Raw genomic sequence first — 22,204 nt, 5'->3', positions numbered from 1 at the left:
TTTAGGTGTGTTTGATTAGGGTTGGAGCTGAACCATGCAAGACACTCGATCATCAGGAGCAGGATTGGGCACCTCCGTTTTAAAGGGATAGTTCACCCAAAAATGAAATTTTTATGTTTATCTGCTTTCCCCCAGGGCGTCCACTGATTCTAAACATCTAATCTAATCTGAACATCTAAACTGTATGAACTCTGAGCGCGTCTTCCGCAGCAGGTGCTTGAGGAGGCTTCTTCTTGTTGCTTTATGGAGGATCACAGACTTATGAGCGCCTGACTGCCACCTATCTCTCAAGACCATGGACAGTATCTACAATCTCAATTGGGAGTGGCAATGGTCCAATTGAGAGATAGGTGGCGGTAATGCATTTATAAGTCTGCGATCCGCCATAAAGCAAGCAGCAGCAGCCTCCACATCATATACTCCTGAAGACCATTATTGAAGCTCAAGTTGGGCAGAGTGAGCCATTGCCATCTTGGCAGCGCGTCACCATGCGACTCTCCCGGACAATCAAAAATAGGCAAAAAGGCGGGAGCTGATTGCTGAAGCCACGCCCACCTAGCTCGATGGCAGTGTCAGCAGCGGCAAACCAACTGTCCCTCAAGTGGCCACTCTTTTAATTATATAATATAATTTAAACAGACGAGTTATTAAAAAAAATAATTATTCACCTCTCATAGCTATTTAGACCAAAATCATTTTTTAAACCAGTCGATGAATTGCAGTTTTAGTCACTTCCTTGTTGGCTTCATGAGAGAAAGCGGGAGGTTGCCGCTTGTTCCTCACGCATCTGCTGCGGAGAACGCGCTCAGGAGGACACACTTGGGAGAATTCAAGCAATTTCCACATTCAGTGAATTAAAAGTATATATAAATACTATTCAGTTTCTTGCTGACTGTTTTGTGTCTTTACACAATGTATTGGCATGAGCCAAAGGTTATTTAATTAAAAAAAATTAAAAAACACAGTTTGTGTTCTACTGAAGAAACAAAGTCACTTACACCTTGGATGCTCTGGGGGAAAGCAGATAAACATAAAATTTTCATTTTTGGGTGAACTATTCCTTTAGATCTAGAAAATCTCAATGGACGTGATGTTATGGTGTTTATTACCTGAAAGTGAATGTGTTTGAGCAGGTTAAAGTGCTCAGCGTAGAGTCTGAAGTACTGCATTAACTTAGAGTTGTTCACAAAGTTGGGGAAATGATCTGGCATGGGGAAATCACTATAGCACATCATCTCTTTAGAGGTGTTCGCTATAAGAGAGCGATAAATGCTGCAACGGTCTTCCTCTGGTTGTTCCTGTGCACGAACATAGAAACGCAGTCAATGACTTTGAACTCACTAAAAGATAAAACATAATGAGCATTAAAAGTGTTGTTTAAAGGTGAAGTGTGTAATATTGTTTAATGCTAAAATACTCTTTTTTTTTTTATCCCATCGTAATATGCAGCAATAATAAGTAAGCCATTTGAAGCATTTTTGCCCCCAAAAGTAAAAAACAACACCACCACCCAGGCCCGTCGTCAAGGGGGGGCATCGGGGGGCAGTGCCCCCCCAAATTACTTTTTGTGCCCCCCTAAACGTAACGCACAGAACAATTAACCAAACTTGCATTACTGTGCATTCACACCGCCGGCGTTGAGAGCGTCAAAGTGGCCGGAAGTCATTCATTTTCAATGTAAACCAGCGTCGAGCAGCTGCGCGGCGCGACTTGGCCTTTGAGAGCGTCGAGCAGAGTTTAAATAAAGACAACTTTATGGTAATGAGCTATGACGCGATTGGGCAGCAACCAATCGGAACGTAGAAGTCAACCGCTTGAGAGGATTCCAGAGGACGCAGCTCCGATCACATTAGTTCCCAAGCAAAATAGAAGACAGGTTAATTATTGCTGTTTTGCGTTTGCAGTAATCTATGATGTGCCCCTGTTTGCGTAGAGGGACATAAAAAAATAATTAAAAGTGATACGTGGACCAAGGTGTCTGAGATCGTTAATTTTAAGTAAAGGATCTTAATATTTCGTCCACAACAACATTTAATGAGATCAATTTATAACGTTACCCTCCTTGTGGTTAGTCTGCATAAGATCAATAATTCTGTTTGCTTTGCGTCCACTTCTAACACAAAATAAGCATTCGGCCTATGTCAGTGCATTCTGAGCGCTCGCGAATCTTTCTGCAGCGTCGTGAGCAGAGCGGAAAGTGCGATTTTTGACGCTCCCGACGCCACCGGTGTGAGCGCGCAGTTGCACGTCTAATATTGATTTAGATCATTACACGACTAACGTTGTTTCAGCAGAACTTGGCTCACAGGAACAGTAATCACTACAACGGTAACACTAAAAATGCATAACACATTACCTTCAGAAATGATTCATTATTACATTATTACACAGAACATAATTTTAAATATAATTATATTCATAAATGACTGTTAAAACATCCCAAAACAGCACCCAAACCTTGCAAAGACCTAACTCATTAATTATTCAAATACAACAGCCAATGGCAAGTCTCCAGCAGCAGACCTTTTAATATGTTATTTTTGTGTTAGTAGTTTTATTAATTCAAATTACAATATGCAGTTTGTGTGTAAGTATATGTATATGTATATATAAATCATGTAATTCATTTAGTTAAGCATACAGTATTGTATTGTTTGTACGCAATTCCTTTGCGCAGCTGAGCTGCGCATTGCATGCGATCTCAGAATAAATTTTTGGCGGTTTTGGAAATGTTAAGAGACAATAAACAGAGACGTTGAGATCAAACGGTGTATTTTAAAAGTATTTTATTTGAATAATTCAACAAAACAAGACTAGTGTGGTCTATTTTAGTTATAGCCTAATATGGGTTTATGTTATGGTCTGTCTCAGATAATTAAAAAAAGTGTGCCCCCCTATGAAAATTAAATGCCCCCCCATTTGGTTTGTTCTGGCGACGGCCCTGCCACCACCACACCTCTGGTTGCTGTGAGTTTTGACTCTGTTTGCTGACTAATGGCAGTGGGTGGGAGTGTTTGGGGAAAAAAAAAGATAAAATGATATAATAAATGTATTTTTTTTTATTTTCTTCCATAAAGTAATCTTTTGGTAAACGATTATGAATTACTTAATGTACACTACTGTTCAAAAAGTTGGAGTTGATCTAAAAATAATTTAGATCAAGTGACAGTAAAGAAATGTATAACTTTACAAAAATGTGTATCTTTTAAATAAATGCCGTTTTTTTTTTTTAACTTTTTATTCATAAAAAAAAAATCATTAAAAAAAAATGTACCATGGTTTCCACAAAAATTTCTATTCCACCGAAGACTGAAATAATGGCTGCTGAAAATGGATGCTCTTGGTGAGCATAAGAGACTTCTTTCAAAAGACATGATCTACCCCAAAATATTACAAAGAATATTGAATTAAAAATGATAGTGTATAAATTAAGCAAAGGTCTTCTGGCACCTGATCTTGTATCGATTAGAATTACAGTGTTTAAAATCACTTATTCATTATATCAGTCATTTTCCAAATCACTTTGGTACCATGTATGGCACAGAAATGACACACTTCGCATTTTCAACCTTAAACTTCCAGAGTCCTCCAATATCATCACTGCTCTCAAAACACACAGGCTCCATCCCTTCATCCAAGCAGCATTTGATGGAGGTCAGTCCAGAGCTGCCTGCTCCAATCACAGCCACACGCTTAGCCATGCTGCGAGTCTGCACAGGGAACATGGAACAATCACTTGAAGAAAACAAATGGTGAAAATGCACGTCATACAGTATATATAGATCAGTGGTTAGAGGTCGAGTATAAGTTAAGCACATATTTTCACACACAGAACACTCTCTTCAGAGTGCTTCAGAGTTCTCTCCCAGTAAAGTGATCTGTGATTTTTTTTTTCTTTCAGTTTATCTCTATGGATAAGCAACGCACCTGTCTTTCACGTACCATAAACGTTAGTGTGAAGTCACACGATTCGCCTTCACTTTGCTTTTTTCCCCCCTCACAAGCAAAGAGAGAGACAAAGCAAGAGAGTCTTCCATACCATGCAGAATTAATGTGCTATATGTAAACTATATTCTGTATACAACTATGTTGTATTTTCCTGGAAAAATAATGGAGTTCCTTTAGAGTGCTTCAGCTTTTAAGAACTGCTGGGTTCACCGGTATTAGGCAGAACTAAGGCGCTGGCCTATTATCGCTCTTGATTTGATTTTATCAAATCAATTTGAGCAAACACACAGCCTGATTAATATTCATGAATCCAGTAGCTGCGTTTTAAATCATTATTATCAGTTGAATTTGTATGGATATGCGGGTATCAAACTTTCCTGTTGCGGTTAATTGCTAATGCTTTTATCATGGTAAACTGTATTATCACAGTATTTAAATTTAGTTTTACAAAAGTGGTGATACAGTATAACAGGTTAAATAACTTTCTTATAACAAAAATAACTGAACATTTACATACAATAAATACAGAAAGATATATAAGTTATACACCGATTAAAGTGCAAAAGAACTATAAAGACTAATCGGTATCACCTTTACAATAGGACCTCATTAGTTAACCATTAACATTCACAATGAGCAATAGCTACATTTGCTACGGAATAGTGCTGTCATGGTACCAACATTTCAGTATTCAGTACCGATACCAGTGAAAATCGGTACCAATTTCGGTACCAAAGCAAAACACAAAAATATGCTAATTAAAAAAAATATATATGTTATCACTAAAAATAAAGCCAATACAATTCTTTATACTTATTTACAATTGTGTTTAAAAAAATTGTACAAGTAATATATTTATGAAAAACAGTAAACAAGTTTCACCCAAATTTAATTAGTCTTAATTCAATTTAAACATTTTATTCTTTGGTAAATAAAGAGGATTTGCTATTAAAATTAAAACATGGAAGACATATTGTGTGATTTCTTTCTCAAAAAAGAAAAGAAAAGAAAGAGTCGTATTAATTTTTTCAACAGTAGTAGAATGTATGTGATACTGCTACTAAATAAGTCATATTTCTAGCACAATGCCTTTATGTAAAAATTAACTTTTATTTTGACGGGCTACTTTTATTCGAACACTGGTGTTACTCAAATGAAACGGTAAAATGCTTGAAGTGAATCAGAACCGTTCTGGTGATGTTGTTTATGTATTTATGCTGAAATTACTGCTAGCGTCACGCGCTTCAATTTATGTAGTAAACAAACACGCACGTCTCTGCCATTCATTCACTCACACAGAGATGCGCAGAACATGCAGGATTCATATTTCAACCAACTTTTGCGGCTTAAGATTTACAGATACTGGTCTATTCGGAGATTTGATTTGATTTATGCTAACTTTGACAAATTCTGAGACTGTCCATATTAAGATGTAAGTTTAATTTTCATGACAGGATTTTGAGATTTCGTCCGCGTTTTCTGCTTCGTGGAAATCATAGCACTGTATGTGTCAAGAACCGGGTTGACCGGGTCCTCGGTACCACCGGTACTTAAAGAAACCTGGTGCCTTGACATTTTTATTTTTTTAGTACCGACTTGGTACCGAAGTACCGTATCTTTTGACAACACTACACAGAAGTTATTAATCTTTGTAAAAAATAAATAAATAAATAAAAAATTTAAATAATTTTAGTTCATGTTAGCTCATTAAATAACAGTTGCAACTTCTAAATATCGGAATACAGAAGAAGTTTTCATTGGCAGTTTGTTAACTAATGATTTAACTAATGTTAACTTATAAAAACCAAAATGTAAAGTCTAAATGCACAATAAATAAAACACTTTCAAACTACATCTAGGGCATGTTGTCCAGAAAAAAATGGAAAATAAAAAGCCTATTAATATAAATATTTAAGTATTTGATGCTGTGATGAACACAAGAGAATACACAAATCTCTAAATATTTAAATACATTTTAGAAAGTAGCAGCTGCTTTATTTATGGGGTAGATCTTGAAAATAGTAATCGGCCCTTGCCTACTTACCTTCAATTGGAGATGGTCTCAAGCCCTCAGCGTTCAAAAATGCCAAAACAATGTTTTTCTGTTCCTAATAGTTAGAGCAGCGTTCCCTGGCAATAATCTTGAAAACAGCCTGTTAGGTAAAATTTGAGGGTATCTGAAGTCTCGCAGAAGAGGGTGGTCCCAGCTAACACAAGTTAAGGGAGAATCAAACAGCATAGCTTAAGTGTTGAAAGATTTAAACAACCATCAAGAATGTTCAGCCATTTCACAGACATGCAAGTCTTCATCTATAGGTGTTAGGGCTGCACAATAATGACAAAAGTCAATTATGTCAAAAGTCATAATTGTCGATTTTCCTCTTGAAATTGTAATTGCGATAATTACGATAATCATAAATTACATTGATGCTTATACAGAAACTAACAAATTAAATTCCATGATTTTAAGCACTACTTTTTTTGGTTTTCAATGACTAAAACAGATATCTTAAACTATTTTGTAATTATCGTTCAAATTCTCATAAACTAGCACAAATAAAGTGCAGCACAAAAGCATGCAATGACTCTTTCAACTTTAACATTTGAAAAAATATGACAAAGTTATCGCTTTCTTTTTTCAAACAGATTTTTTTCCATAAATATGATTGACCTGAAGAATGAAGGCTGTATCATACACTTATTTTACGGATTTATGAGCTTTATCACTGAATGCACTTAGCTAATGAGATAAGACAAAATACAGATACTTGGTTCACTAGAATGAGAAAATATTTTATTACTATTTTTAAAAACAAAAACAATGCAGTTTTATTTTTCTAGATTTTAACTAATCTACGGCTGTAACTAATAATTGTTTTGATAATCTACTGATTATTTTGACAATTGAGTAAATCAGACTTTTATTTTTTGTAATACAAATAGACCCAATTGAAAAACAGGCTTTAGTTTGATGAAAAACAGGCTTTAGTTTGATGAAAAACAGGCTTTAGTTTGATACATACAGACATACACACATATATGTATATAATTAAATTAATGCATTTAGCAGACGCTTTTATCCAAAGCGACTTACAGTGCATTCAGGCTATCAATTTTTACATATGTGTTCACGGGGAATTGAACCCCAACCTCGCGCTTGATAAGGGTGTTCTACCAATTGAGCTACAGGAACACTATAATATATATATTATATATACATATTTACACACACTTAATAAATGAAAAGAGAATAGAATACAAAAAGATTAGAAAGGTAGTTAGATTTTTGTTTAGAATAGAATAGTGAGTGTTACAGTTAGAGGGTCAAATAAAGATGCATTTAAAGCAGATTCTTGAAGATGGCTAAGGACTCAGCTGCTCGGATTGAGTTGGGAGTTCATTCCACCAGGAGGAAACATTTCATTTAAAAGTCCGTAAAAGTGACTTTGTGCTTCTTTGGGATGGCACAATCAAGCAACGTTCACTTGCAGAAGGCAAGCTTCTAGAGGCACATAAGTCTGAAGTAACAAATTTAGGTAAATGGGTGCAGAGCCAATGGTAGTTTTGCAGGGCAAACATCAATGTTTCGAATTTTATGCGAGCAGTTATTGATAGCCATTGCAAATTGATAATCCGAGGTGTGATGTGTATTCTTTTTGCTCATTAAAAATTAATCTTGCTGCCGCGTTCTGGATTAATTGTAAAGGTTTGATAGAACTAGCTGGAAGACCTGCAGAGAGACCATTGCAATAGTCCAGCCTGGACAGAACAAGAGCTTGAAAAAGAAGTTGTGCTGCCTGGACAGAAAGAAAAGGCTTGATCTTCTTAATTTTGAATAAAGCAAATCTGCAGGATCGGACAGTTTTAGCAATGTGGTCTGAGAAAGTCAGCTGATCATCATCAATCATAAGGGTTTCTGGCTGAAGCCGACAGTGCACGACAGATAAAGTTTTTTTTTTTTTTAAGTCAGCTCTCAATAGCATAAACGAGTCATAAGGAAACTGAATCTTATTCTGTTACGGCTCTACGTCACAAAGTAACACATTTGCATAATGTCCATTGTCCATCCACATTTTACATCGCCAACTTGCCCGTCCACAAATTTTTGCGTGGTTAACATTTTGATAAGACACTAGATCCTACGCTGTGAGAGTAAATGTTTGATCACATCTCATATTTACAACAAACTTGTCAACGATTGACACTGAGAAATATCCAGCTCCTGCAAATCAGTCTCATATTGATCAAACACTTCAACAATTTCATCATCAAACTCCGGCTCAAGTTAGTAAGCTACAATCCATACCATCTTTTCTATGTTTTGACAAGTCTCCAGGGATGTCATTCCCTCATGAAATTGAGCATTTCGTTTCTGACAATCCAGAGGCACAGAGAGATCTCTCTGGACCAATAAGAAAGGACTGTGCCATCTGACCAATCACAGCAGTGAGGGCTCATGGAAAGGAGGGGTTTAGAGAATTTATGAATCATTTAGAAATTAGGTAAAATTAAATTATTTTCTGAGCAAACTAACATGTTTTTTTTTACCTTGCATGCATCGAAACCTGTTTTAGGAGACTCATACAACAATATTAGCAACCTTAATGGTATAATAGCGGCACTTTAAGCACTATGCAGCTGATAAAGCAGCTACTGTAAATACCTGGAAATATTATAATTAAAAAAAAGCATAAATCAATGAAGTTGCTAATATAAATGCATGTAATGAGTGTGTTGTTGAGATTCATTTCAATGATATACTTAAGCCCTTTGATTACAGCATTCTGCTTTCCAATCATGAAGGCTTCTTCAGTGGATGAGAACAAGGGTGTGTTGATCAGATCAGGATTAGTGATGATTGGATCGATGATCGAGCTGAGCCAATTATGGTTTGCCATGTAAGTTAAACATTTTTCTTAAAATATCAACAGTAGTAAAAGACAAATAAAATCGGTTTAATTATGTAAAGTTTTGTAACCATCTCATTGTCTAGCGTCTGTTTAAAGAAAGCAGCGTTAACAAGCTAATGCACTGCATTGAGGTATTAATGATTACACATTTTTTACACTCAGTTCCCAAAATCGTCTCATCGGTCAAGTCAGTCGTTTACTTGTATTATGTTAAACAGGTACACTTTAACCACAATGAACAACGTTTTGTCCTAAGGTACTTACACGTACGGTTTTTCGAATGCTATGATTTGGGTCACTACTCGCATACTGTTTTTCGCATATGGAATTATGCGATCTCGGACACAGCGAGGTTTTTTTTTTTTTTACCCCTGCCTTGTGTTTATCCTGTCGCAAATGCGGCGAAAAGTCACGACGGTTAACATGTGATTAATGTTTACATGTCTTTACGGGCTAAATCTCGATTTACACAGATTCTTAATCAGAGTATAGTCTTAATCGTATAAAAAAAAAAAAAATCAAGAGTATTGTTGTCCATGTTAACGTACTGATTGACGAGCGGTCAGCACCAGCGTTAATAATACAGTAACTGATATTTAAATAAATATTTTACAACTTTTATGTGTAGGCTACTCCTCGAAGACAAAAAAAATACGTTAGTCCGGACATCGGCTATGGCGCCATGTACGTTAACTTTATGTAGGATCAGTTTTAAATAAAAATTGGTAATGTGTGGAATGAACCTTCAATTTAAACTTTTTTTCTCGTTCCACTCGTGAATGCGGTTTAAAAAGTCAGGGGTCTTGCAGTCGATAAAAAAACGTGCAGCCGTGAGACATTCCTAAAATAACTCTGTGAAGAACACGAACAAAATTCAGTTTTGAAAAAGCGAACTAGAGATTACTGAGGAACAGCGAGTCTAAAGACTTCTACAAATGTATTTTTGCCTTTATTCCTCTGTTTTACATATTTGTGTAACATAACGTTTGTAACCGCTCTACTAGAGCAGCAGTTTTGGTTCATGCAAATCTATCATCTAGCTATAACGTTACCTTTATCAAAATAGCAGCACTTGTTGCAAATCCAACCTTATTGTCAGTGTGATAACAAACGTATTTAATTCATATATTCGACAAAAGTCACAAATCTTACCAGTCCCGTCCGCCAACTGCGCGTCCTTCCACTGTACACTGCGCTTGATTGTTAAGACGCGCGCGCGGAGAGAAGGGTTTAAATGCAGCCTGGAGATCTCCAAATGGGGCGGGGATTCAAAATAGGGCGTGGCTTCCAACAATTTCTCCATTGACTGACGCAACCCCGCACCCCCCCCCCCCCAAAAAAAAAAATTACACTTCATTGCAAACTCCGCCCCACAGCTGATTCTAAAGTTTTTATTGGTTGGTCTATTAAAGTTTTGTTCAAAACTGCAAAACCCCTACCTGACCTTAGTCTTGCGCAGCCAGACCTTTGAGAAGGGTATTCATACTATTGAGACCTTTAAGTCTGATTTATACTGTCGGACCTACGCATAAACCTACACCCTAAACCATAGCCTGAAGTGCACCTCTCCAAAAATAGAACAGCATGTCAATTTTATGCATTTAGCATCACATTTTGGGGTGTGGAAATTTCCCCACAATAACACAACAGACCAGTGTGTAAAACTCTCGGACATATTTTAAAGATTCTTTAACGCAAACTTATTTCTCGCAAACTCCAGTGTTTAATTGGTCCTTATAAGTGCTTGTCGTCACAGTTGTAAACATGACAGCTTTCTTCTTTCGTGAGGGGGTTTGGTGCCACAGTTTCTTCATTTCCACCATAGACTGCATAAAAACATGGACGTAGTGTCCGTAACATCATCTGTAGGTTCTTGAAGAGTGAAGCTTAAAGTAGGCACAGCGGGCCATCGCCATCTTGGCAGCGTGTCACCATGCGTCATGCCCAGGCTGCAAGGAAGTCGACCGGAAGTTGAAGTCGGCTGCGTGCTGCCATCTTGTAGCAGAACTTCACTTGCGTTAGCATTCCCATTGACTCCCATTCATTTTGGCGTCACTTTGACAGCGAATAACTTTACATCTGAGGCGTTTAAAGATTCTGTTTGTCCATTATTTATTTCTAAAGATACACGACAATGTATAAAGGGCTCCATTACCTTCTATGTTACATTACGGCCCTGTAGAAACAGTTTTTGTAAAAAATAGGCTAACGATTGCGTCATAACCACTCGGCTCTCTGTCGCATTACCGTACAGACAGGTGGAGAAGCTCGCAGGCAATTGACTTAATGTGGAGTACTGGCGTTACATTTTAAAATACTATACAAAATAATTAATCAGAATACTTACTCCTGCTCACTCACGCCAAAGAACTCCCCGCTCAAGCTCGCCGTCTCTGCAAGACTGACGATGGCAGTTTGCACGCACAGCTACTAGAACATTTACATCTGTCAGACAGGTTGCTGACGTCGTCAAGCTTCGTTTGAGTCTGCGCGTCAGAAACGGAAGGGCTAAAAAACTTCAATTGTCTTGTCAATTGGCTTCAATTGTCTCAGTTGAGTTCCAATGGGGTCCCTGTGTCCATTTCTTTTACTGTCTATGGTCACGACGGATTATCGAAAACGGACAAAGGCGGGACCTGGTTGGTGAAGCCACGCCCACCTAGCCCAAAGCAAGTGTCAGTGGTGGCAATCCACCTGTCACTCAATTATGCATAACTTTTAGACTAAATATAATTTAACTAGATGAGTTATATAAATTCACCTCTTTCACAATTGTCATGAAGGGTCAAATCAGCTATACAGACCAAAATACATTTTTTGTACAAGTTGTACAAATTTGAATTTTTAAGATTTTAACATGGTGAGTCTATGGAATTGACTCCCTTTTGGAGTCGACGAATTACAGTTTTAGTCGCTTCATTGTTGGCTTCATGAGAGAGTGCGAGAGGTTGCCCCTTGGTTTCCAGCCGGAACATTAGATTAGAAACACACACGTTTCCTGCAAAATCCTGTAGAATTCAATACAATGACGACTTCAACACTCCAAAGTGTTTCCACTTTTGTGTCCCAAATGCATCAGACATTTAGCCAATGGTCCGAGGCTGATACTAACCTGACTCTAACCCTAACCAGTGAAAGTGAATACATGGCGGGATTGGTGCTGAATAGCGTGGTAAAGAAATATGTAGTTCACAACATAAACCGTAAAATAAAATGATGCGATGAGAATATTTTGTAACTCCCTAACCGGACAATGGCACCTTTTTAGTTCACCCAGTGTCACTACCCCCTCCTACCTTGCAAATTTTGTGCCCCGGGGCCAGGATGCCCCGGTTGCTTGGAACAAAATGATCTTTCCCCTGTGCTTGGAGTTTGAAGCAGAGGTTCAAACTCCAGTCCGGAGTGAACACCATTGGCCACAAGCTTTGTGCTCTGCTCTCACATAGCATATTTATTTACATAGCATATTTTATTTAAGATAAACTAGAAACAATGTTAAATTTATAAAGTTTTAAGTCAATAACAGTTGGCTGAAGCCACATTGCTCTACATCTTTTACAACAGGGGTCGGCATTAGCCAAATATTTTACCAAAAGCATATATGCTGATGGTCCGCTCTGCAACAAACATGTGAACTACAAAATCTAAAGTTGTGGAGAACATAGAAAGAAAGAGGGAAAAGAGTACACTACCATTCAAATGTTTTGGAACAGTAAAGATTTTTTATGTTTTTTAAATGAGTCTCTTCTGATCTAACAGATATTCAAACAGAAAGCAGCTATTTTTAAATATTACAAACTTTTATTGGTTTTGCTGTACTTTGGATCAAATAAAGGCAGGCTTGGTGAGCAGAAGAGACCTCTTTAAAAAACATTAAAAATCGTACTGCTGTAAAACTTTAGACTAGAGTATTTTAAATTAAATAATTATTTACAGAGTTTAATAATAGCAGTTACTATAGAGTTTACAAATCTGAAAGATACAATAACAATGCAAGTCAATATAATTAATAAAACACTAAAATACAATGCAAACAAGGCCAATACTTTTGGTATTTTAATGAACAAATGGAAATAAATAAAATAATTAACAACTACAACAACTACAATAATAATAATAACAATAAAATCCAAAGTTGTGGAGAACACGGGAAAAAGCCATCCGTGCTCGTATGGTGTGTTGTCACAAGATGATTGTGCAGTTCTCATCAGATCTGTCCATCTATGGTTCAACATAAAGACCACCTGTTTTGATGAGTCCAGGGCAAGCTGAACGGGGGACGCAGCTATGAACAATGGCGTGCTCAGCAGTCCTGCAGAAGATTAACAGGATTACCCAAAATATTTGTATTTGTGTGCACACGAGACAGACAGTTAACACACATTAGTGCCTGTCTGAATAATTTATTTATCTGCATCTGGAAGAAACACTTCAGATCTCTGTTCCTTCACTGTCAAAAGTGCCTAGTGTGATGTTATGGTGGAAAAAGTCTTTGGTGTGACCTGCTCTGTGTCTGTGGGAGCAGGGGTCTTGACAGAGCATGCATCATCTAATCATTCCTAAAATATAGATTAAAATAAAATATATAAAATGTATTTTATAATTCATATATATATATATATATATATATATATATATATATATATATATATATATATATATATATATATTTATTTATTTATTTTTTTCAATTATTGTAATTTACTTTTTTTTTTTTAATAATTTTGGCACTGCTGAGGTGGTCTGGAAGCCCAGGTTTCTTTGACAGTGGCCTTCAGCTCATCTGCATTGTTTGGTCTCTTGTTTCTCATCTTCCTCTTGACAATAGCCCATAGTTTCTCTCTGGGGTTCAGGTCTGGTGAGTTTGCTGGCCAGTCAAATACACCAACACCATGGTCATGTAAAGGGGCATGGCCTTTGATGAACCTTCCAGTTTAAACCACTGAATCGAATTTAGTAATGTTTGTGAAACTTTTGGCAGTGTGGGCAGGTGCCAAATCCTGCTGGAAAATGAAATCAGCATCTACACAAAGCTATCAGCAGAAGGAAGCATTAAGTGCTCCAATATTTCTTGGTTAATGGGTGCAGTGTCTTTTTGGTTTTCAAAAAACACAATGGACCAACATCAGCAGATGTCATTGGACCCCAAATCATCACAGACTGTGGAAACTTAACACTGGTCTTCAAGCAACTTGGGCTAAGAGCTTCTCAATCCTTCCTCCAGACTATAGGAGCTTGGTTTCCAAATGAAATATAAGACTTACTCTCATCTGAAGAGAGGACTTTGGACCACTGGGCAACAGCCAGCTTAATGTTTGTGGCCTACCCTCCTTGTGATGGGGGGGGGGGGGGGTTGTTGGGGGTTGTCTGAACAACTGTCTTCCCCATGATTGTCTAGTGAACCAAACTGAGAGATCATTTTGAAGGCTCAGGAAACCTTTGGAGGTGTTTTGAGAGGATTAGTTGATTGGCATGTCACCATATTCTAATTTGTTGAGATATAGATTTGTATGAGTTGAATTACTGAAATAAATTAACTTTTCCATGGCATTCTAATTTATTGAGATGCACCTGTAGCGTTATGAAGCCTTCACCACACACCTGGATGGGCTGGGATTCATTAAACTGTTCAATGTTCAACTACATCATGTTTACATTTACTTTTGGAGATTTGGTTTTAGAAGACATTTAATCACTACAGAGTCCGGTTAAATCATATTCACACACATCCACAGATCCACCACACAGGGATCTAAGGGTTACACAGCATGGCACAAAGTTTTTATTTTGTTTATATATGTAGTACACATCTACATGATAATTGGAAAAAATAGATGAGAGGGTGAATCATTTTTAAATGTTTTTGTGTTTGCTTTCAAATGTGAATTTCTCTTGGGAACACAAGTTTTTCAAACAAAGTCAAATGCATATAATAATAATATTTCTCCTCCCAGCACATATTTTATTCTGTTAGCAAGTAATCTAAGGGGCTATGTAGTTTGTTCATTCAAGTTAATATCACATTGCTCAACATACTGGATCTCACACAAAAGTGAACTAAGCATGCTTTATACATCTCAAGAGTGCACTGATAAGAGCAATAAACAAACACCAAGTCAGCAAAATATATTCTGTTCATTTGTGCTCATCAAACCCATCTTGAGTTGGTGAAACTGTACAATGCCATACAAACTTGAATGCAAATTGCATAGTTACAGTAACTTTATATTTGTAATTGTACAATTGTGATGAAGTTAAAATGTATTAGTCATATTAATACTGAGGTTCAAATCATGATCAAATACTTCATATGTGCTAGTTAATCAATGATCAAAATAAGCAGACTTCTGTAAAGCATGACACAAGATTAATAAAACATGATTTAAAATGTACTGTCAAATTGAACTGTCTACTTAATTGTGTTAGGAAACATTCATGAAAGTCTTCTCTCTTTACACGCACTTAAGTGCCATTCATTTTTAGACAATTTGCAAGTAGGTTTTGAAAAATATCATTTTAAGATTTAATTTGCACCACAATACATCAGCCACTACCATTACCACTAAATATTAAAGTAAATTAATATGCTAAAGAGACATGCTCACAACTGCAGCAGCTGAAAGTGATGCATAATTAAGATAAAGCACTAAGAAAAAGTTTGCTAGTGAATTAAAACCACACAATTATACAATTAAAATGTAATTACATACAAAAAAAATTAGTGTGTGGTCAGTGGCGATGGTACAAAAGCCCTGATCTTGTCCAGGAGTGATGAAGGGTCTGCTATGAGTGCATGCAGACTGGCTCTGCTGTAATACAGAGCAGACAGCAGCGCTGCAACAGACACTGAGAATATGAGTGAATGAGAGGAGCGCTGTGACTGCGGCTCTGGTGTACAGCGTGTTTTCAGGGGTTTGGTGACTCGATCCCATTGAGTCAGGATGGCCTGACGTGCACCGTCCCATTGTCCCGGTCCATACAAACGAAACTGGTACGGGGTGCAGGGACCAAAGATGATGTTCAGAGCCAATCTTGGGTCTGTCAGGAGCAGCTTCAGGATAGGAGGACAGACACCGACTTGTTCAGCCAACTCATCCATGTAGGGGAGGTAGTCCACCTGGATGGTGTGTCTCTGGGCGACCACATACCTGCACGAGAGTGAGATTAAGAGTCATCAAGATCCACTAAAAATGACATACATTTAAATATAGAAACTGTGTGAATGCTGTGATATATGTTTATGTGATGTGTTAAGTGTGGAGAACCTTTTAGCCATTGCCTCCTCTTTTGCTTTAATTTCCTTCAACATTGCACTCATTGGAGGCAGTTTGCACAGTCCTAGTGTAAAAAAAATAAAAAAGATGACGGTTTTTCTACTATAAAGATCCTTATGTGCAATAGAAAGGTTCCATGGAAGTTAAATGTTCTTCATGAAACCATAAATGCCAATGAAGAACCTTTATTTTTTTACCGTGAAGGAGTTCAGAGTCATGTTTGATACCTTTAAAAACACGTGTGGCCCATCGCGCTTGCATCTCAGAGATGGGCATAATGGCTCCCAGAGGCTGGATCAGACCAATCACGGCTAAAGTTTGGCACTCCAGTCCTGGGGGATATACGTATTTGTACAGGGATACCTTGTTCTTTGAGACAGGAATTAAATGTGAAGGCAGGAATGGGAATGAGAAAGTGTAGCCTGTGGCAAACACCACCAGATCAATGTCATCTTCAACAGTGCCATCCTCAAACACCACACTTGACCCACGAAACTCTTTAACATTTGGCTTGACTGAGACGGTACCAGACAGGATGCGGTTTGGTAAGTCATCATTGACCGTGGGATGTTGACTGAAAATTCTGCCAGATTAAAACACACACACACCATCATTATTGAGCATTTGAAGACTCTGTTTAAATGAACTTCAACAGTCTTGATACTTCCAGTGTTCACAGTACCTGTGTGCAGGCTGCAGCCCATAGAGCTTGTGGTTGAACCGTTTATTGAGCTGTTGTTCTCTCCATTTGTTAAGAAATCCAACAGACAACAATTGAAGAAACCATAGTGCTCTTTTTTTAAACATCATATCTGCTGGAAAACCTTTGTTTCCTACACGATTCAATATCCAAGATCCCCTTCGGGTGCTCAGATAAACCTGAAAGTAAAGACACAATTTACCCAAAATAGTAAATTCTGCCATTATTTTCTTACCATAATTTTATTTTAAATCGGTCTTTTTGTCTTCTGTAGAACATGATCTGATATTTTGACGGAGTCCCAGTCACCCTAGGTACCTTTTATGGTACTTTGGTTTTCCTTTTGGTTAAAGTAAAATAATACATTATCAAACAACTGGACAAACAATAATGTACTGCAATATGGTTAAAATATTTAGTGTGGAATACAGGTTTCTATAGGAGTAGAATAATTCCTATACCAATGAGCCAAAATATTATGACTGTCTTCTATGCTGTTTGTTCTCTGTGTGCTGCCAAAACAGCGACAACCCTCCACGGCATGGACACTACAATACCCCTGAAGGTGTCTTGTGGTATCTGGCAACAAGATATTAGCAGCACATTCTTGGCCATCCATGTGATGTAAAAGAAAATGGGACTCATCGGGATCTTCCAATGCTCCAAGGTCCAGTTCTGATGCCCAATGTAGGAGTTCATCATAGGTACTCTGACTGGCAGTCCGCACACATGAGAGTGTGATGCACTGTGTTGTGACACATTCCTCCCATTAGCATCATTACAATTGTATGTGCCACAGTAGACCTTCTGTTGGCTCGGACCCTACTGGTTTGTGGTTTGTCCCTCTTAGGACCACTGTTGGACCAAGGATACTTTGACTTTCATCTTGCCATAACAATCTGGCGCTTGGAAAAGTCACTCAGAAGTGTGGTTCCCATATAACATTATGACTGGTTGTTGCATCATGAAGCTTTGTGGAAACTAACCAGTTATCATAACCGTTTCCCAAAAATGGATGCATCTCCGTTGTTTGATCCACATTGGGCCATCAATAATGACATCACAAGCATGCACGTCAGAAGTCGTGGCCTAATGGTTAGAGAGTCCGACTCGTAACTGGAAGGTTGTGGGTTCTAGCCTCGGTACCAAAAGGGATTGTAGGTGGGTGGAGTGAATGTACAGCGCTCTGTCCCACCTACAATACCACGACTTAGGTGCCCTTGAGCAAGGCACCGAACCCCCAACTGCTCCCTGGACACTGCAGCAAAAAATGGCTGCCCACTGCTCCGGGTGTGTGTGTGTTCACTGCTGTGTGTGTGTGAACTATGGATGGGATAAATGCAGAGCACTAATTCTGAGCATGGGTCACCACACTTGGCCACATGTCACCACATTCATGCTGTGGAGTAATAACTTCTGCTAATTCATTTATTTGAGATCACTCCAATGCTTCTGTATTGAACATGGAACCTGATGACTACTTTATTATTTTTTACTCACTGTCATTTTGCTTTATTTGATTCTTGATTAGTCATGGGTCTCCTCTTGAATCATACTCCAGGATTCCCTTGCACATTTATGCACATGCGTACTCTTTAAAAACTGCACTGCGAACAATTTGAACGGTCAATGCATTGATTTTTCATATTCTAAAATATATAGATTGAAACGTATATATTTAACTGGAATTAAAGATACAGAATGTACTGTGTGTTAGCTTGCTTACTGCACCCAAAAGCAGGATCTATACTAACAGGAAATTATCCAATTATTCAACCACACAAATTTGTGGTGCTGTTTTCAAATGTTCATTGGAACTTTTGAAAAACACTGATTCACTGAACTATGTTGGTAACCAGGGATGTCATGCACCCATGATTTTTAAGGGGGAACAAGTTGGGGGGATTGCACTCATCATACTTGTCATGTGACATACAGCAGCAACGACATGATCCCCTTCCTTTGAAATATTTTCAATCAGGAAATATCTAGATTGTCAAATATGTGCAAGTAAATGCATTTTGCACCTTTATAGGTTGTTATTTGATCTATAATGGGTGATGGGAAAAGTAGACTAATAGTGTTATCTATTAACTACACAGAAAACCTGTCGAATTTAATAATATTGTAAGTTACTAATAATAACACTTTCATTTTACAGAAAACAAATAACATTTATTTTATCAAAGAAAATTTACATTCAGTCTAGCCTGAGTTCAGGCATTCTCAAAAACTCCCATTTAAATCACTGAAGCCGTTTACACTGTGAAATTAACATCTTACTTACATTCTTACATACATTTGTGTGATTGTATCAAATATATATATATATTATTCGGCTACATTTTGTCTTTTGGAAGCTGCATTCAAAATCCACTTGGCTCAGAAATCTGAGGGGGCATGATGCCTCTGAGGTGGAACTTGCGACCATAGTTGGCTAACAATGCTTTTGGGAAACGCACCTCAGATCTTTATTCTTAGCCATTTTTCCTGCATCCAACACGTTGATTACGAAAACTGAAAACTGTTTGCTTGCTATCTAATCTAACTAGACCTTAAAGGGTTAGTTCAACCATAAATGGTTGACTTTATAAATCATTTACTTCTCTTCCGTGTCTGTTGTGTGAGAGTTTTAAATCAAAGCAGTTTAGTGATATCCGGTTCGGGAACGAATCATTCGATGTAACCGGATCTTCTTGAACCAGTTCACCAAATTGAACTGAATCGTTTGACATAGCTCACGTCTCCAATACGCATTAATCCACAAATTACTTAAGCTGTTAACTTTTTTAATGTGGTTGACACTCCCTCTGAGTTCAAACAAACCAATATCCCGGAGTAATTCATTTACTCAAACAGTACACTGACTGAACTGCTATGAAGAGAGAACTGAGTCAGATAACGAACAAAAGATTGACTCATTCTTGAGTAAACTAACCCTTTAATATGTGGGCTTGTTAAGGGATGATCAATGATATTTGCTGTGACTGGTCATAATGTTATGGCTCATCAGAGTACACTACAGTCTTGCAGTATGGTGGCATATCACCTGTTTGGCCATTCTGCTCAGCTCCACAGCAATATCTCCTCCAGAGTTCCCAATGCCAATCACAATTACCCTCTTCCCTCTCCATTCTTCAGGGTTTTTGTAGTCACGGCTGTGGAAGTATTTCCCCTTAAATGTGTTTATTCCTAAAGAGAGGATATGAATAAGAAGCCTTTTGCAATCTGCTAGCTAACACATAATTAATACTGCACAAGCTAATTGACACATGCTGATTCTGCAGCCAATGAGCTTGCTTGTACAACATTTAAATATTTTGGTTAATTGTTTGCTGTAAGCTGGCCCTGTAACTAATAGAGTTCTTCTGAAACCCTCCACCTCCCCAGCTTCACCTGCCTAGATCTGTTTTTTTGTGCAGCAGCAGCAGCATGTCATACATTCTTACAAAAATATTTCTATGATTGTATTGACAGCAGTCTCCATTGTTGTCCTGGAGCACCATCAGCAGAAATTGTAGCAGATCTAATTCTCCAGGACCAAATATATTAAATGTTATTAATTGTAATATTAAAATACATTTTATTTAATCTAAATGTATATTATTATTTTTTTATTGTCATATACATTAACATGCTAAAATATCCTGAGAGTTTTCATGACTGTAATCCAGTCATATGTACCATAACATTTAATATATAACTGTAATTTATAATAACTTCAGTGACACTGCATATCATACTTTTCTCTTACTGTTACACCAGAGTTCATTGACCTTATGTTGTTACTCTTTGCACATAGACCCTGTTTGCTTAGTCATCACATTTGCTGCACCTGGAAAGTCCTGTAGAGGGAGATGAGGGTGACAGTGGTGTCCGGTGCAGACCATCACAGCATCAAACACCTGCTTCTCTCTCCGACCATCTTTGGACTCTGTCTCTACATCCCACTGTCCAGAGTGAGGGAAGTCTGGCCTTGGTGTAACATGAAGAACTTTTGTCTAGAAAACATGAACTTGTGAAGTCAAGAGCAAATGATACAGTATATTCCTAACTTCACAGTTTGTGTCATCAGTTCTGACCTGGAAGCGGATGTGGCGTTTGAGCTGGAAGTGGTCAGCGTACATGTGGAAGTAGTCCATGATGAGGGAGTGGTGCATGTAGTTTGGGAAGTGGGCAGGAATGGGGAAATCACTGAAACACATCATCTCCTTTGAAGTGTTGATAATCAAAGAGTGGTAAATGCTCGCACGATCTGGATCTGGATTTTCCTAAGATGGAAAGACAACCAAACTGGATCATTTTCTTCCAACATGTTGTTCCTTCTTTTCTTCAAAGGGTCCAATCATACTGACATGTCTCACCTTAAACCTCCAGAGTCCTCCAATGTCATCACTGGTCTCGAAACACACTGGCTCCAGACCTTCATCCAGGCAGCATTTGATGCAGGCCAGCCCAGAGGTTCCTCCTCCAATCACAGCAACACGTTTAGCCATGATGATCCACAACAGTCAGACTCTGAGCAGATGATAGTAAAAAAAGGTTTAATAGTTTATAAAAATGGTCATCAATTATGGATGCAATTTTTTCAGAAGCATGAAACCATCCACTAGTGTTATTTTCATCACATATCATTATGCAGTGTTTGATAGCTTTCCGTTGTCGAAATGAAATTATTTCTGTCATGCAATTTCAGTGAGAATTGTATATACCCTTACATACAATAAAATAACATTTCCACACTTTTTGCCTAATTTTGCAAACTGAAAATGATGCAGTGAAAATGTTCTGTTCACAAGGTGATATTTACCTTTTTTTATCTCAAGCTTAAAATATACATTAACATGCTTTATGATTAGGCTATGTAGTAATTTGCCAAATCTTGATATTGATAACTGCCTGGCTTCCATTTACACCTTCCATCCCTGTGTTTTACCCTTTCAAAATGAAAAATGCCACGCATTACATATCCAAATTCACATTTATTTGATGCTGCCATGTTAAAAGATGTGTTTACAGGGTTAGTTCACCTAAAATTGAAAAGTAGCCCATAAATTACTGAACATCCATGTGTTTGATCTTTCAAGCAGTTAAATGGCACTCGATAGGTGTTGCAGTGCATCATTCAAAAGAAGTGAAATAAAAAGCACCCATCTGCTTCTCTGCACAACAGTGAGCACAAACTAGATTAAATTATTATGTTTTAAATATGGTTAGTTTCCTTACAAAAATTAACTGATTTGCTACAGGAGGACTTTGTTCAACTCCTGGGGCCATGTGAGACACTTTTTCATGGATGGGTGCTTTTTTCTTTTGGACTGATGAATTGCGACACCCACTGATATTCATTAAACAGCTTGAAAGATTAAAGA

At 37.7% G+C, this 22,204-nt stretch overlaps 2 protein-coding genes across 10 annotated transcripts in view; both read right to left on the bottom strand.

Moving 5' to 3' along the window:
• Window positions 1-22,204, bottom strand: part of LOC113063051 (dimethylaniline monooxygenase [N-oxide-forming] 5) — a 61,706-nt gene that overhangs the window by 6,668 nt on the left and 32,834 nt on the right. The window contains exons 1-4 of one of the 7 annotated variants that reach the window (XM_026233201.1): window positions 10,011-10,073; window positions 5,993-6,155; window positions 3,570-3,710; window positions 1,110-1,298 (exon numbers count right to left, since the gene is read on the bottom strand). The exons of 3 other annotated variants lie outside the window; for them this stretch is intronic. In XM_026233201.1, the coding sequence (XP_026088986.1) occupies window positions 1,110-1,298; window positions 3,570-3,701 (321 nt within the window). In that variant the 5' untranslated portion in view covers window positions 3,702-3,710; window positions 5,993-6,155; window positions 10,011-10,073. Of the gene's footprint in view, window positions 1-1,109; window positions 1,299-3,569; window positions 3,711-5,992; window positions 6,156-10,010; window positions 10,113-22,204 lie in introns of those variants that run through there. 3 more of the 7 variants (XM_026233202.1, XM_026233203.1, XM_026233208.1) reach the window with 3 other exon arrangements.
• LOC113063050 (dimethylaniline monooxygenase [N-oxide-forming] 5-like) overlaps window positions 1-22,204 on the bottom strand; it is a 44,981-nt gene that overhangs the window by 21,927 nt on the left and 850 nt on the right. Inside the window, exons 2-9 of one of the 3 annotated variants that reach the window (XM_026233198.1) lie at window positions 21,197-21,351; window positions 20,915-21,103; window positions 20,668-20,833; window positions 19,882-20,024; window positions 16,815-17,011; window positions 16,360-16,715; window positions 16,124-16,196; window positions 14,880-16,006 (exon numbers count right to left, since the gene is read on the bottom strand). In XM_026233198.1, coding sequence (XP_026088983.1) covers window positions 15,577-16,006; window positions 16,124-16,196; window positions 16,360-16,715; window positions 16,815-17,011; window positions 19,882-20,024; window positions 20,668-20,833; window positions 20,915-21,103; window positions 21,197-21,328 — 1,686 coding nt within the window. In that variant the 5' untranslated portion in view covers window positions 21,329-21,351 and the 3' untranslated portion in view covers window positions 14,880-15,576. Of the gene's footprint in view, window positions 1-14,879; window positions 16,007-16,123; window positions 16,197-16,359; window positions 16,716-16,814; window positions 17,012-19,881; window positions 20,025-20,667; window positions 20,834-20,914; window positions 21,104-21,196; window positions 21,352-22,204 lie in introns of those variants that run through there. The other 2 variants (XM_026233197.1, XM_026233199.1) reach the window with 2 other exon arrangements.

Source organism: Carassius auratus, chromosome 45 (assembly GCF_003368295.1).
Source record: "Carassius auratus strain Wakin chromosome 45, ASM336829v1, whole genome shotgun sequence".
NCBI lineage: Eukaryota > Metazoa > Chordata > Actinopteri > Cypriniformes > Cyprinidae > Carassius > Carassius auratus.
The sequence above is the reverse complement of the archived record's forward strand: the minus strand, read 5'-3'. Positions and strand labels throughout refer to the sequence as shown.